This window comes from Parasteatoda tepidariorum, chromosome 3 (assembly GCF_043381705.1).
Source record: "Parasteatoda tepidariorum isolate YZ-2023 chromosome 3, CAS_Ptep_4.0, whole genome shotgun sequence".
NCBI lineage: Eukaryota > Metazoa > Arthropoda > Arachnida > Araneae > Theridiidae > Parasteatoda > Parasteatoda tepidariorum.
This window is the reverse complement of record NC_092206.1, coordinates 44,263,669-44,280,668: the sequence shown is the minus strand read 5'-3', so window position 1 is coordinate 44,280,668 and position 17,000 is coordinate 44,263,669. Positions and strand designations below refer to the sequence as shown.

Sequence of the window (17,000 nt, the reverse complement as noted above, 5' to 3'; positions counted from 1 at the left end):
GAAGAATATTACCAAGTATAATAACAAAAGAATTTTATTTTCTTAAATTTATACTGATTGTCGTCACAACTTAAATGATATCCTCGGTGAAGACATAATAAACTATATTTTTCTTTCAATTAAAAAAACAAAATAGGGTAAAGATAAAGGAAAATATACTTTCCATGCCTTCCGTTTTATCCGTAAAATATAAAATAAGGAAATAAAAAAAATTAAAAAGTTTTATAACCTCTATTTCTTCAGTCTCTGGCATTTCCACTATCCATTCTTTATTAGAATCCCAAGTACTGAAATGCAGACATTCCAATTTGCTACTGAAAAGATTAAAAATAAAAATGAAAATAAAGATTAAAAGAACTGAAAATCAACCATAAAATGTAGATATTATTGTTAATAAATATATAATAAAATACCTTTAAATAATATAAACTTATTCCTACACTAACTTAGTCTGAAATATATATATATAAATAATCACAATATGGAATTGTTGTATCACAATATGGACATTATTTTGACCTTAAAATGTAACTATTTTGAACATGGCTTTAATAATACTTGTAATTAGAAACTAAATATTTCCCAGCTACTTTAACAATGAAGTAAACTTAACCAAAATTATAAATTTCAGACTTTTGCAGCAGACATTTATTAATTTATTTTGATTATTAATTTATTTTAATTATCTATTTACTTTTTGTAAGTTAAGTAGAACTATGAAAAAAGCCCAGTTTAGAACAAGTTAGATTTAACTTGGAATAGCTTAAAAAAGAAATAATTTTAACAGTTAAGACTGTTTAGAATAATATTGGGAAAAAGTAACTATCTTGCAGAAAGTTAATGAATTTGTTTTGTTCCTTTGTTCTGTTGATAACATCACTGTATAAATATTTTTATAGAAATTTAATATACAGACAATATTTTATTTTAAGAGATTTAAAAATTTATGTATTTAAAAATAAGTTGTTTTCATAAATATTTTAAACATAAATTTTTAAAAATATTCTTTAAAAGAGAAAGGAAAAGTTAAATGCAGGTATTATAAATTGACAAAGAGAAAAAATTTTATTCTAAATTGATTGATGAAGATAAAAAATATAAAAAAGATTCCTTCCATTTTTCTTTCAAGTTCTTATGGATGAGTAAATTATGTTTAGTTACAAAAGCTATAATAGTTTGTAAATTATTTCATAAATTACTAACAGTAATCTTGTAAAAAAATATAAATCACTAAATTATATTCCTTTTAACTTCTCCCAAATAATAAGAAGAGAATACAAAATAAATTTAAATTATTTAATTAGAGAAGACAAACTTTTAGACAGAACTAAAACTTGTTGATATTCACCTTGTGTTTTCATCTTGCTTAGGACATCCTAACAATAAGGCCTCAGATGAAAGAGCAGCTAAGGTGTGGTTTCGAGTATTGGTTAAATGTAGAGGATGATACACACTTGCATCATGGAATTCCACATCAATTGAATTTTCTTCCTCAGTGTTATAACAACGAACAATACCAACATTGTTCCACAACTATATTAAAAACAAATGTCTCATGATCAATAATTCGAAATAATACACATAGTTCCAGAAGATAAATGATATTTAAATAACAAGAATGAGTAAATGTTAGTAAATTAGGTAAGAACAATTCAACAGGCTTTATTGTTATACAAAAAGATACAAAAACTGCAAAGGAAAAAAAAAAACTGAAAAAAAAAATTTCATATTAAATAAAATTTTATAATCATGCAATTTACATCACCCTTTTTTAAATTATTTCACAAACATAACTCAGAAGTAATCCTTCCATCTTTTTTTTTTTTTTTAATTTCTTGAAAATTACTTCAAAATGCTTGAAAAATATCTACAACCTAACAAAAAGCAGTTCGATAACATGACCTTGAAGAGACATTTTTTATTCGTATCCAGTGTTGTAGTTTTAAAAATGTTTTTCCTGGTACATAAGCCTTCAGAAAAGGGGAGGAGTTGAAGGAAAAACTTAAAAATTTTACCATCGCTGAAATACAATGTTCTTAAATCAATGTAAGAACGGTGCACTGTTAAAGGATAATATCTTATAGGCTATGCATATTATTGTAATACAAATTCAGAAAATTCCTAATATTTTTGGAATGCTTCTAAACATAAATTCACATCACAATTCTATTGTTTTTCTCTTTTTTCGTTTCTTGGTTTCTTTTATTTGCTATTTATAATTTTTTTGTGCACACAAATTAATGCTTCAGAATGAAAAAAAAAAAAAAAAAACGCTTTTAAAATGTATCACTATTAAGTAAAATGAATTAAAAGGATCAAAACTTGTCTGATAAAATTGGGAAATGATGAAATAAGATTATAAGAAACATTTTGAAGTTTCATCATTTAATCAGATTTATTTTGATGTTTTGAATCTAGCCTTTCTTAATAGTGATTTGCTTGATTGAAATAACTTTATTATGTAGTATATATTAAGGGCAGTGATTACAGAAAGTCCTGTAAATATATATATAAATATATCTGTCTACATCTGTGTATGTGATATTTACAAGCTATTAGATTGTTCAATGCGGTGCAATTTATTAGGCAGTCGCGTTTATCTGTTGTCAACCAGTATAGTACCCTAATTAACTAATCATCTGGTTCCAGGTGTTCTAATGGTGGACCATTAATCTTTGAGAACATAAGGCTTTCCAGTTGGGAAATAATGAGATTGGACCTCGACTTAAAGATTATAGAGTTCACGTGACTGAAGTCATGCTCACAATTGGCTTTAGTTTGTAATAAGTGGGAAAAAACTTGTTTCAGGGTTGGGGGGAAATCGGGTTTTTGGGAAGGCAAAAAAATAAAGATTTATAAAGGAAATTGGGCTTATTTGAATTATAGTTCAAAAACAGCATTACAGCCCCACTATACCCTTGTTCATATTAGTTTTAACAATAAGGGGCTAGCAAATGGATGATTATCGAATTTTGATAAACATTGTAGCACATTTACAACTGCATATAGCTAGTCCATCAACACTTCCTGGAACAAGATTAGAAGACTCTGAATCTAAATGAGCTGGTTTTTTGCAGCTAAATATGATAATTAATTGAAAGATAACTTGCAATATCACAATATAAATTACAATATCACACTTCTAAAATCAAGTAAGTACTGTGTAATCATAAAATTAAATGATGTATAATTACATTATGTATATGGATTATAAATGATGTATAATTACATTACAACATGTATAATTTCATTAGTGCCGGAATTCATAAGTTTAATATCTGCAAGAATTTTCAGAATAAAAAAAAAAAAATTAGAATTAGTGTTAACTGTCTTTATAATAAGTATTAAGTGTCTTTATAATATTCTACCAAGAGAAAATAGAAGACAGCAATAAATTCAGAGTATCTTAACAAACTGATTTTAACTTGTATTTCATTATAAATGTCTAATTGCTGGGGAAAAATATTTTTATAACCTATTTTTCTGATACAATTTCTTAATTTGGGAAAAAATTATTAAAGCTGGAGTAATGTTTTAAGATACATATTTAGAAAATAAAAATGTTACAAAAAAGCAATATGCAACTAGGTAAGGAAAGAAAAAAACATTTTCTAAACAATAGTACCATAAATCTATGTTCTAAATTAATTGGTGTTGAACTAGGCTGAAAAGCTGCTTGGACAGGAGCTTTAGGAGCTTCTACAACTTGTATTTTAGGCTCAATGATTTCACTTTTAACTGACGCTGTCTCCATTGCTGATTCTTCATTAAAGATTTTTGAATCTAAAGAAGCTTTGATTGCACCAATATCAAAAGCTAAAATAAAAAACAGAAAAACCAAATAAACATATTGGACTAAAAAAAACTTTACATTTGTAATCATCTTTTGAATAATTAACCATGAATTCGGAAGAAAAAAAATACTATCAATTGAAAATACTATGAAAGATAGCAAAAAGATTTATGCGCAGGTATAATTGATTTTGATTTACCATTTTCACTGTTATCATCTTCAATGTCATTGTCTTCAGCAGCAAATGAATCCAGCATACTATGAGATGCATGAGAAACATCATCTGTAATTTCCTAGGATTTATATTTAAATTATTTCAAAAGAGTTTATAAAAATGCATGCAAAGAAATTCAAAAAAAAAAAAAATGCATTTTAATAAAAATTGTGTTTGCTTAGAAATAAAAAACACTCATTGCACTGATCGTTAATGACTAAAAGGAAAGCATGTCATTGTCATTATTATGCTCAAAAGTGTAATATAATACTAACATGGATGATCATAAAATATGTGAATAATTATATATTTCTAAAATTCAAAGAAATAATATAATAAGGAAAGCTTTTTTAATAAAATTGTTAAAAAGGTTGATAAATAAGAAAATAAATAAAAGAAATGACAGATTAAAAATGTCAGACATTGAAAAAATTACCAACTAATAGGGGATTTTAATCTGTATTTATGGATAATTTAAAAAAAAAAAATTTTTTTTTCATTAAGTAAGTGTTACTAATTTTTACTTTTCATTAATATTTACTGTTTTTTTTTAAAAGGCTATAAAAAAAGAGGACAGCTTAGAAAAGGATTTATAATTTCTGGAATACATAAGGAAATCAAAACATTTAAGCAATTTAAAAAAATTTCAAAACAATAAATCAATAATTTTTAAATTACATAATGAATAAAGAAACAATTTTAAATGAAATATAATCAAACGTATAAATACTTCTTTCAGTAAAAAAATTTCATATTAGTACAACACACCAATGCAAACAATTGTAAGACTACCATTTAGGACTACAAAATTACGCTACATAAATATGCGATTAAGTTGCTATAGTTCGATGCCATTAATTCTTTATAAAAGCCTTTTAAAATCTTGTTTTTATTTAATAAAACAATTATTGTATTTTCGGACATATTTTCATATTTTAGAATTTATCTATTTATCTTGGTGAAACATGTTGGTTAGGTTTATGCTATTCCATGAATCTTATTAAAAAAATATTCAAAAGTGAAAACCATTATATTAAATTTTTACAATGGACTATAGATATAGTATTTGATTTTATAATTGGATAAAAAGACCGCACCAAATGTTCTAGAAAATAATTTCATTTTCAGAGAATTTGCAAAGGCTTAAACAATATTTCTCAAATTTATTGATAAAATAGCATATTAAATCTATTTATAATATAGTTAACTAATAAATTTATAAAAATAAAGAAAAATAATGGTAAGATATGTATAAATATTTTTAGCATCAACATTTTTGACAGAATATGATAATAGGTGATGAAACAATAAGTAAAAAGTTTGAAATTAATAGCTGTAAATTTAAAAAAATAATTACTGCTTTAGCTTTCATTTGCTTAATATTGAGTAAAGTTTTCAGTACATACCTGGCTAGATGTCAATGGACAAGTGTAAATACCCATCTGTCCCTAAAAAATATCAAAAGAAAACATAAAAGACTAATTATTTAATGGTCACACTTAATTAATAGTGTAAAGAAAGTCATTTACTTCGACATCACAAAACACTAGGTCTTGACCAGAGGGATTCCACTTAAGAGCAGTAACAGCTACTTCATTCTCATGAGGTTTTCTATAAAAAAAATAATACAGAAAATAACATTAGAAATGAAGAAACCCTTGGATTTTTATCAACAATATGAAAAATTAAATAGAAAAAGCACAATAATTTATTACATCAAAGATAGGCTTTTGATATATATAAAAAAAAATATTAAAAAAAAATTCTAAAATATGATACACTCTGAAGTTAATTTGAAATTGAAATACACATATATAAGTATAGATACACATATACACATAGTAAAAAACATTAAATAAGAAATATTTTTAATTCAAGAAAATTATAATTAACATCTTAAAATTGCATTGCTTATTCATGTTTTCGTGATTATACAAAACACTAATTTTTATTAGATTATAACTAATTTTCTTACATTAAAAAAAGTCATCTGCATTTTTTTTCTAGAAATAATACTGCATTGAAAAACTTATGTTTAAGAAAATTTAAATTTAGAAATTTTTCAAGAACATTTTATTTGATGCTATAACATACAATTTTATTTTAATATGCATAAAAATTAGGAATAGTGCAAAGTGTATACGGATGTCTTGTGTTTCACCATGTTTGAAAATAACAACTTTATTTCTGTTCTATGGATTATGTTATAAAAATTAGGGATGTACCGAATAATGATTCGGCCGAATAGCAACATATTTTTCAAAAAAAAATAATAAAAATATCAATATATATTTTTTATATATAAATAAGTTTAAACATTACTAAAACATAATAAAAATTTAGCTGTATTACTGATATGGTGTAAAGAGAAAAAAATTTAATGAAAATGTATAAGATAATTAGAAATATTTAAGATAAATAAAAAACTGACTAATAACCATTAAAAAAGAAAACTATAGTAAAGCAGAAAAAAAGAGAAATAGCAAAAAAATATTGTCTTAATTCTTAAAATAAAACTTTAGTGGTAAAAATAATATTTTCCTTTAAAAAAAATTATCCAGAGGACGTTAAAAGAGATAATATCTACCAGAAGCATTCTTAAAAATGCAGCGCTATAATAGAAACGCTTATAAAAAATATTACATAAAAAAGCAAAGCAAAAAATAAATAAAAATTTATCTTAATTTTTGAACAAAAATTTCACAGCTAAACAACTCAGCTTTCCAATTACCGTAGTTTCAAGAAAAAGTAATATTGAAAGTCTAATAGAAACTTTCTTAATTGGTGCGTTATAATAAAAATGTCTATAAAAACAAACGTTTTTTTAAAACGAAAAAGATAGATAGAAACCGAAACAAAAGCCGTTCTTAATTTTTACATGAAAAATTTAACGTTAAAAATCTCTTTTAACCAGTTACCAGTTAGTCATATTAACCAGACTACTTAAAAAACAAAGTGACCATAAAAGAATAACGTTCATTAGATAAGTCATAATAAAAACGCTGATAAAAAGAAAAGTTAATAAAAAAACTTAAGGGAAATGGGGAAAAAATTTTCTTAGTTCTGAAATATAATTATAACGTTCAGAATCTCAGTTTACTATGTTGCTAGTTATCTGCCATACTGTACAGGGAAAAAAATGACAACAAAAGAATAAAGTCTATCAGAAATGCTCTGTTAAAATAATGCACAACAGTTAACACAGAAAATTCTCAATTTTTAAAACAAAGTGCTAAAAAGACAGCGAAATTGATTTGCTTGAATAAAAAAATTTTTTAAAAATCAATACAAAACTCATGGTTCTGTATTGAGTAATCTAGTTTCAATTCGTCAAATTTTGCTTTTACATTTTGCTTTAGATAAAGTGTCTTCAGATTTAAATAAATAAATAAAAATTTTAAAATATATAAATTAGCCACAAAGAGACAAATTTGGATTACATCTAAAAGAATTCAGTCTTCCCACTTCAGCTTTTACAACAATGCTTGAGTTTCACAAGTACATCTACATTATTTTAACACAATGTGTTAAATACATTATATAAATATATAAAATAATTTTAAAATTTAAAAATAATTGCAACGAATTTAGAAATAAATGCTGAATAAGACATTTTCCTTAAAGAATGATCTCTTTAATATAAATTAAAACATAATTTTTTCTTCTATTATTTATCCATCAACCGATCTACTATTTATCCAGATCTATCATTTTGAATAACAGACAACTTAAATCATTTTTTGAAGGGAGATACCCAGCACTAATTATAATTAATAAGCGTCATAACATACTAGTTTAGGATTTCAATGCTATTTGAACCTTTAAACATTGGTTACCATAGAAAAGTTTTAAATCAGTTAGTTTAAATTAGTTAGCATTTAAAATTCTAACTTATGCTTTATGGTTTCTTAAATTATTGGTGAACTATTATCCTAAAATTTAAAGAATACAAAAAATGGTTCATTACTTTTTTCCATCAAGCATGTTAAAATTTAATCAAACATATGCAAACTACTTCTAAAAATTTATATTCCAGATAAATTTAATTTATTATTAAAAAAATATTTAACTGACGCTATAATTTTCTGGCACTAGATATCACATTTGTTCAAAACTTGGTTACGTAATAATATATTGATTTCAATAAAATATGATTAGCAACAATCTCTCCTCTTTTAATAATAAATTAAAAATTCATTTAATACAGTGCTATGTTTAGACATAAAATCTTGTGCAATTCTACCTGTAAGGCTTGACCAAAGTATCAATTATTGCCCTAAAAACTCAAATAAACAAAGAGGATGCAACTTAGTTGAGCATTATACTTTGCAAATAAAAATACTGCCATAATTATCTGTGCAATTAGGTTGCAAGGGCACCACAGATAACTAACTTTAAAAAAAAACTAAAAAAAGGTAGAGTCGAAATACAAAAAATAATTTTAAATGTATTCATACATGCATATATATTTGTAACAGAAATATTTATTCTTTGTCTAAAACCCAGAAACAATAAAAATAATAGTACATATATATTTCATAAAAGTGCAATTTTTAACTAAATATAATTTTCAATCCCTTCACGAAAATTGCTGATAATCGAGACTCTACTGTATTCATATTCACCAATTCGCTAGCAAGAAAAAAGTTATATTTCAAAATAAAATGCAAAAAAAGACAGACCTGGAAACACATTTTTTACTCTTTGTATCCCACACAGCCAATTGACCATTAATTGCAGCAGCAGCAATGTAGTTTCCAAATGGAGAAAATGTAACAATCGATATATCCTAATATCAAAAATGAATAAAAATATACACAAAAAATCATTTTAATTTAATATTAACTCACATGAAATAAAAAAGAATAAGAAGTATTATAATCATAAGAATTTTAAAAGAAAAAAATCAAAGGAATGATTCTTGCTATTAAGAGAGTTTGATTTTTTTTTTATTTTCATGCTTAAACTATAAATCTAGAAAAAAAAATTCATTGGGTAAAAATATACACTGATAATATTAACAAAATATGTCCATAACTAGTAAAATATCAATTACATTTTAACTCATAACAAAAAAAAAAATTCTCAAAAATAAAAGTTTCACATGTTTTCTTATTCATAATTCTTTTCCCACCTTTGTAGATATAAAATTTCTAGTTTCCACCAAATAAAATTCCGGTTCCACTACTAGTTCAGAAGACAACAGTTACGAAACACGAAAGTTTACAGTTCCCAACTAATGTAAAAAACAAGGGTAATTGTGGCACAAAATAAAAATCCCTGAAAATTTTAATCTGCAAAAGCTTGATATCCAGATATCAATTTATGCACCAAAAATAATACACTACATGTTTGATATGTTTTTCTTTTATATAATTCTATAAACTATGTGTTTAATATATTTTTCTTTTCTATAATTCTATAAACTACATGTATAATATATTTTTCCTTTCTATAATTATATAAACTATATGCTTAATATATTTTTCCGTTCTGTAACTCCATAAACTACATGTTTAATATATTTTTCCTTTCTATAATTCTATAAGCTACATGGTTGATATATTTTTCCTTTAAATCATAACTACCAATGATAAATATATCACATTTTTATACTAACTGATTTAAGAAAAAATTAAAATTAATACTTCTTACAAGAATCTACAACAAGATTAAAAAGAGTTTTCTGCAAATGACACAAATAATTTACAGTTATACTTTTAAAATAAAAAAACTTTTATAAATTATAAAAATATCATATTCAAGCAAGGTATATCAATAAATCCTTTCCTATAATTGAAAGTTCATGATATTTACTCCTAATACACAAATCTGACAAACTGAAAAACATTTTAAAGACCTTACATAAACCTGATAAAATATGATGGGAGATGTTCTCACATTTGAAGAAAAAAAATGTAAATTACTCCCTTTTTCGAATCTGGTAATTTGTAATTGTAAATTATTATTTTTTTTATAAAGGGTTTATTCTGCACATAGCGTAGATTGTGGCGATAAATGGCTAAAATCAAATTGACGTCAAAACCACACGTTCCATGTGAGTCAGATACAGCAAAAAATGATCACTCTAATGTGTGATTTGAGAATTGAGTGCTATGATAAATAACGCCATATAAAATTGATTAGGAAATATAAAACCAAATAAGATTCTATTGCAATAAATGATGAAAAATTGATAGAAGAAACCATGAAATCGATGTGTCAAAAAATGAGTAAACAAATGAGTGAGTTGAATTACCTTTTTTGAATTCAACAAAATGATATGGTAAAATTTTTTATGGTATGATAAATATTGTAACTTAAAAACATGTAAAAATACATAGCAATAAATATCGGATAAATAATTGAAACATTGCATGTATTTATTGTGTAATTGGCTCAGATCAAGTGTTAAAAAATGGCTGCTCAGATGCACAATTTGAATTTGCATCTCATAATATCAGGAAATTAAAGACAATTTCAAAATCAAAAGCAATAAATGTCAAAAAAATGCTTAAATGCAGAGTTTTTAAGGCACAATGTTATAAAAAGCAGTAAGAGGACCTATTCGGAGGTCAAAATTTTTTATTTGAACAAGTTTGTCAGGATCCTGATTTCTCTCCCACGCATTTTATTGACCCCTGACCTGAGGGTCAGAGGGTGAGGGACACAGGAAGTGTCGTCCCCTAGAGTGGTGGTGGACTAAGGAGAAGGGAAGGTCATTTTTTTTGAGAAAAAGTTTGTTTTAAGAGGAGATGGAATGCAGCAATCAGATAGACTGGTCGTAGTGAAAGAGTAGGGAACAGTAGAGCTCCGTAGTTATTGAGATAATATCTATGATGTTGAACTTTTTGATGTGTAATGTGTTTATATAATCCAGATTTTTAAATTAAAATATTTATATCATCAAAATTCATTGTCATTATTAAGAGTTACAGGATTTAAGTGAACGAACCAAAATATAAACATCTCGCAAAGATAAAGAGATTATAATTTCATAGGAAATTACATCATGATAGAAATAAACAAGCAAGCACAGTAAACTTGACTATGAAAAACAATAATTTCAGAAACGATGTCAAACACAATAAGTTATACAATAGTCATGTTACTCCTTCAGAAAAAACTCCATGTCACTCTTTCAGAATTGCTTTCCTACTAATGGGTGAAACAAAAACTCGTTAAAGCACATGAATGAAAGCTCAGCGAAGAAAAAAGAGGAAATAATTGTTAAGGAAAGGACAAACGTCTCGTTAATGGGGAAATTGGGGGTATAATGACCCCTGCAAATACAGGGGATAAAACATTATATTCAGAGTGAAAGAAAACCTATTTGTCACCATAAATCTATAAGTTTGATGTAATATACAGTTAAAAAAAATTTAACAGTTCCTTAACCTTATGAATAACATAACCTTAAAAATACAGTGAAACCTCCGGGAAAGGCTTCATCTATGTAGTGATCACCTCTATTTACGACCACTTTTGGGAGGCAAGAATTTTTTTTTCATAGACTTTGTGTTGAAGAAAACCCTTAGGAGAGACCATTAAAACCTCTCCAAGCATTCAGTCAAACCTCTGCACCAAATACGGAAAATATCAAATAAGGAAACACAAAAAATATCAAAACAAAAAATATTCATAGAACAAATAAGTAAATTAAAATGGAATTCAAAACATTTGGGCAAGGCTCTTAGTTAGAGAGCCCTTTTTGATGATCACTGAAAAAGATCTACAATTTCATGTTGCAGTCAAAGTGCACTAAAGACAATGCTATTAGTGATTATATTTTTAAAGTTGAAAGATAAATTAGGAAGGAAAAAAAAGTAACTTTAGAAAAAACTAAGCATCCCTAACAAACAAACCTCTTCACATATTTTAAAGTTAACTAATTTTCATGATATAAATTTAAATGCAAACTTTAACAGAAAAACAATTGTATTTATTTAAAATAGTTCTAGCATTCATAATTGGTAAGTTTGTTTTTACACATTATTATATCAGTAGGGATAATTTTTATTGAAGTTAAATTTTATTCATTGATTCGATTTTCATGTCATCAAAAATAGCATTTCCGCACCAATACAATTACTCAGACAAAAATTAAAATCGTTTGGGAAAAATTGTGTACTTTGATATCCTTTCGAAATCAATGGTGGTAACCTTTAAGAACAGCCAACCTCTATTAACCATTTTACCGTGGAACAGAGAGTGGTCGCTCCCGAGAGGTTTCTCTGAACTTTATTTTCACTACATAATATATCTTTTTTCCCTCTAAATAATTATTACCTATAATTACAAATTTTAATGAATGAAAACAGAAAATAAAAAGAAATAAATCGAAACAGAAAACAAAATTTAAAAATCTTGAAAATTTACCTTTAGCATGCACTTGTCTGTCAAAGTAAAACTTACATCCCATGACTCTCGTTGATAGAATTTAATTTCGGTGTCAACTGGTATTGCCAGATACTAAAATAAACAAAAGGAATTATAAAATATATTTTTTTCTACTTTATGTGAGGCCTATATTTTAATTATCTTTCTTTTGTTGGTACAGAAAAACAAATAAGGTACAGAAAAACAAATTTCAGATACATAATATTTTAGATTTACTAAACACATTTGATTTACAGTTATAGTAATGATACTTTTTATTCAGCAAAACTTTTGAATACTCTTTAAAAAAAATTTCCAGAATTTTTTTAAATGTGATATTATTAAAAAAGAAAAAAATTGGACAAAAAATTCATTTTTTGAAGACATTTGATAAATTACACTGTATAACATGTATCCATTAGAGAAAAGTATGTACTTCGTGTATACTTTAGGATGAAAACAATTTTGAATTTACTCTTTTATTTTCCCCTAACCATTTTTCCTATAAAAACTTAAAGGTAAAGGAAAAGTGCTTTCATTGAAAGTAGGACCCTTGTCAACGATCCTGGTGACTAAGAAAAATTCAAATTTGTAGTGCAATGTAATAAAGATAATCATTTTTCTCTGTTTAATAAATAAATTAGAAAAGGATCAATTGCTAAAGAAGAAGCAATTTTAAGAAACTTCATAGCTTTTTTTTCTTCCTGTATGCATAAATAATAAATTTAAAGCTCCTTTTAAAAAAAAATATATTTATTTTTGATGCATCATAATTTCAATACTTATAAATTACTATACATTTTTTTTCTCCTTTGATTTGAATTTAGAGAATGTTCAGACTAACCAGCAACTGGTTTCGACCCTTACATCATTCTTGTTATAAACAAAAATATGTTTTCCTAAAAGAAAATTTTTTGGGAGTAAATACACTGAACAAAAGCCAAATATGTAGTGAAATTATCTAAGTTATTCAAAAAATATTTATACTGATTTTTCTAATCTATATTAATTAATTTATCAAAAACAACTAATTCTAAAATATTTTAACAAATTTATAAATAATAATTAAATTTCAATTTAATAGATAAACTAATAATTTTTAAATAATTATTCAAGTCCTGAGGTAAAGGAACAGCAAAAACTAAAATATTTTATTTATATTCCATGTTATTTTAATACACTTTTAAGATTCTTTTAATAGAATTTTATTTTTGTAAAATTCATAATTTGGAAGTAGTGAAAACAAATGTTATATTTCATAGTTTGTCCATCATCAATTTAATTTGAAAACCATGGAGTATATTCTTAAACAGGTATTAAAATCAAGTATCTGCTGACCAGAAAAAATCGATGCATTTTAAGCAAAAGGAATCTCAAATCTTTATTAACATTTGCTTTTATAAATCATTTTTGACAATTTTCATATATTTTTTTAAATTTTAATATAAGTTAAAATCTTAAAAATTGTTTTTTATTAATATTAGATATACTTGCTCCTTCTTACACACTTCATTCTTTCTTCTCCTCACTATGCTTTATTTATGACATCCCTATCATGAATATTTTAACAAAAGATCGTTAAATTATTTTTATAATCAATTATCAAAAATGATTTATTATATTTTAATAATTAATTCGAATTGTTGTATACATCAATATCTTAAGAGTTCCCCTTCTCTGATTCGGGAATCATCTATCATTACTTGAAAAAGAAAAATGGAAGAATTCATATTTTCATTTTATTTATTCATTAACATGGCAAAACAATATTTTTTTACAAAAGTAAATGTTGAACAGTTATTCTATGCTATTTCATAAATTATAAATTAAAATTTCATTTTTAACAAATTTTAACTTACTGGTTGAATTGCGCTCAAAATTTATTTATAATCAATCCTTTTGAAGTGAAAAAAATAAAAGAGTGTCAACTTAAGCATTAGGGTCACTTCTACATTAAAAAATATGATAAGCAATTACAGGGCTTGTTGCCAAATTTCTCAACAGAAAATAAGCACTTTTTAAGTACTCAAAAAATATTTTTAAGCACTTTAAAAAAGTATAATTAGAATTTGCGTACTAATTAAAAAAATTTCTTCCTATTGTTGAAAGTTCTTCATATATACATTAACAAAATGACAAATAATTTTTAAAGACTTAACATTATTATGATAAAATAACTAGTTTCTGACAAAGAACTCTTTTTTTTATTATATTTGCCTCCAAAGAAACAATTTATATACACAATTTTAAATATATTCGATACTTAGTAGCTCAATCTATTTATTAAAATAATAATTATTACTTTATGTAAAAAAAAAAAATATTAAAAATTATATTTAACTTAACTATAATAAAAAATAGATATTAAATGTATTTTTTAGATTTAAATTAAAGTTATTTATAAAAGCAAATTCAATAAAACATTAAGATTAATAGAAATTTATCAAGATATGTAAATATAGCAAACATAAAAATATAGCAATTAAAACTTTAGTAAATTCACATTATTAAAGTTTTTAAGTAAATTAGAGGATGGCCCCTAATAACTTTTTGTCACTTGTTAAAAATTTGTGCCACTTAGTTTAGTATTTTTTTAATGAAATTATTTAAAAAAATTTAATAATTTTGAAATGTAAATACAATTAGTATTGAAGAGTAACATTTTTGTCAGAAGTGTAAATCTTTATATGGTTCATATACTTATAATATTTAACAAATCTGAGGAAATTAAATTTTTTTAATTCACTTTTTTCTAAATCAAATAATTAAGAGATGAAATAAAAGTTTTTGGAATCACAAATCTAGATAACATAAGATTTTTTCGTACTTTTTCAAAATATTGCCTCTAGATATTAAGTTTTTTCACAAAATAAATTAAGAACACTAAAAATTTTATAAGTAATCTTACAATAAAAAGTCACAAGAAAAGAAAGTATTAAAGTACATTAAAAGTTTAACCAAATTACAGGCAATAGGTAGATTGAGGAAATTATAGGCAATTGGTAGAATTGGTCCCTTAGGTAAGAAAAAATCTCTATTAATCTTAATTATACATCTTTATTTAATTAAATTAATAAATTGGAAATTTTGAGGTGATGAATCTTCGTGATTGTTGACTGCTCTGAGGATCCCTACATAAAAATACATATTAAGTGAACGATCCCAAAATGAAGTTCAAGGATTGTGATACAGATCTATAAATATAATAACATGAGAAGGTCATTAGCTTGCCATTGACGAAGAAGATGGCGCTTTCCCAAAAATAAAATTAACATGCGGAAAAAAAATTTGCAATTTTTAGTTAGTCCACGTTATCAGCAAAAATTCGAAAGATTTTTCGGTCGATTTCAAAGCACGGAAAATGAAGCCTGAAATAGAGAATATCTTGCCAAATGCAGCAGTTTCACATGAGAGTACAAGAATTCTTACCACTGAGTCCAGTTCAGTAAAAGCACATGTGGACCCGTATGTATTTCATCAAATATGTAAAATCATTGGCACATTAATATGTTATGAGCCGACAGTACACTGAAATGAATTGTGGTAGAAGGAATTGTGAAACAATGTGAAAAACACGTTTTTTGCATAATTTGTGGCGAAAATCAACACAATAAAGAAAAAATCTCATTGTGGAAAAAAGAAAATTAAGCATTTAATACCAATGAAAAAAGCATCTTTAAGGGCTTTTAAAAAGAAGCACTTTTAAAAATGCTATACATGCTGAATTAAGAGGCCTTAAAGCATTTTATAAAAATTTTCTTACCTGTCCATCTGGACTCCAATCCATTCGATATAAACTAGATGTGGTGCTAAAAATATAGAAAATGTTACAATATAGTATAAAGTACAAATAACAATAAATTAAGACAGGTTATTTGACATTTTTTTGAAAAAATATAACCAAACATAGAAAAAACTTCTAACCAATCAAAGAGTACTCAAAACAGTTTCAAAAAATCTAAATTTAAGATTTAGAAGTTTCAATGAGAAAGTTGTAAAATAATCACAAATATTACTGTGCAAATATTAGAATATAAAATAATTAAACAAAAGAATTCAACAAACTAAATATAACTGCATTTTTTTTTTATTTCTCTTTCTACTTCAGAAACAACAAGGATAGGAAAAGGCGGCAATGTTTTATTAGACATTGAAAAAATCAGAATATAAAAACCAAACATCAAATATCTATATATCTAACATATAAACAAAATAATTTTCAAAATCATATTAACATTTCTGAATACAAAATTTCAATCAGGAAAATACTTGAAATCTTAAACAATTTATATTCTGAAAAAGTTTCAATAAGATCCACCCATTTAAATTACAACCCACAAAAACATCAGTAGCAAATAAAAATAAACGTCAATTATATACATATTATCAAAACTGAAACTTTTCATTGCTTAATAAGATGTTAAAAAATAAGAAAGTGAATTACAAACTTACCACAAATCATTACTTTTTTTTAGTATGTTTAAGATTTTTAAGCATTTTTGTTCAGCTACGTGCCATATTCTAACAGTGCCGTCACAACTAGAAGATCCCTAAATATGAAATTAATGCAAAAAGAATCACAAATTAATTTTCTAACTAAGCTCAACAAAATTT

At 25.0% G+C, this 17,000-nt stretch overlaps 1 protein-coding gene across 3 annotated transcripts in view; it reads right to left on the bottom strand.

The window, feature by feature from the left end:
* LOC107445252 (Chromosome transmission fidelity 4) overlaps positions 1-17,000 on the bottom strand; it is a 35,826-nt gene that overhangs the window by 15,970 nt on the left and 2,856 nt on the right. For 2 of the 3 annotated variants that reach the window (XM_016059604.3, XM_071178541.1), the window contains exons 5-14: positions 16,839-16,936; positions 16,150-16,195; positions 12,387-12,479; positions 8,690-8,796; positions 5,537-5,618; positions 5,414-5,455; positions 3,993-4,086; positions 3,626-3,816; positions 1,349-1,533; positions 230-314 (exon numbers count right to left, since the gene is read on the bottom strand). In XM_016059604.3, the coding sequence (XP_015915090.2) occupies positions 230-314; positions 1,349-1,533; positions 3,626-3,816; positions 3,993-4,086; positions 5,414-5,455; positions 5,537-5,618; positions 8,690-8,796; positions 12,387-12,479; positions 16,150-16,195; positions 16,839-16,936 (1,023 nt within the window). The remainder of the gene's footprint in view (positions 1-229; positions 315-1,348; positions 1,534-3,625; positions 3,817-3,992; positions 4,087-5,413; positions 5,456-5,536; positions 5,619-8,689; positions 8,797-12,386; positions 12,480-16,149; positions 16,196-16,838; positions 16,937-17,000) is intronic. The other variant, XM_016059605.3, reaches the window with a different exon arrangement.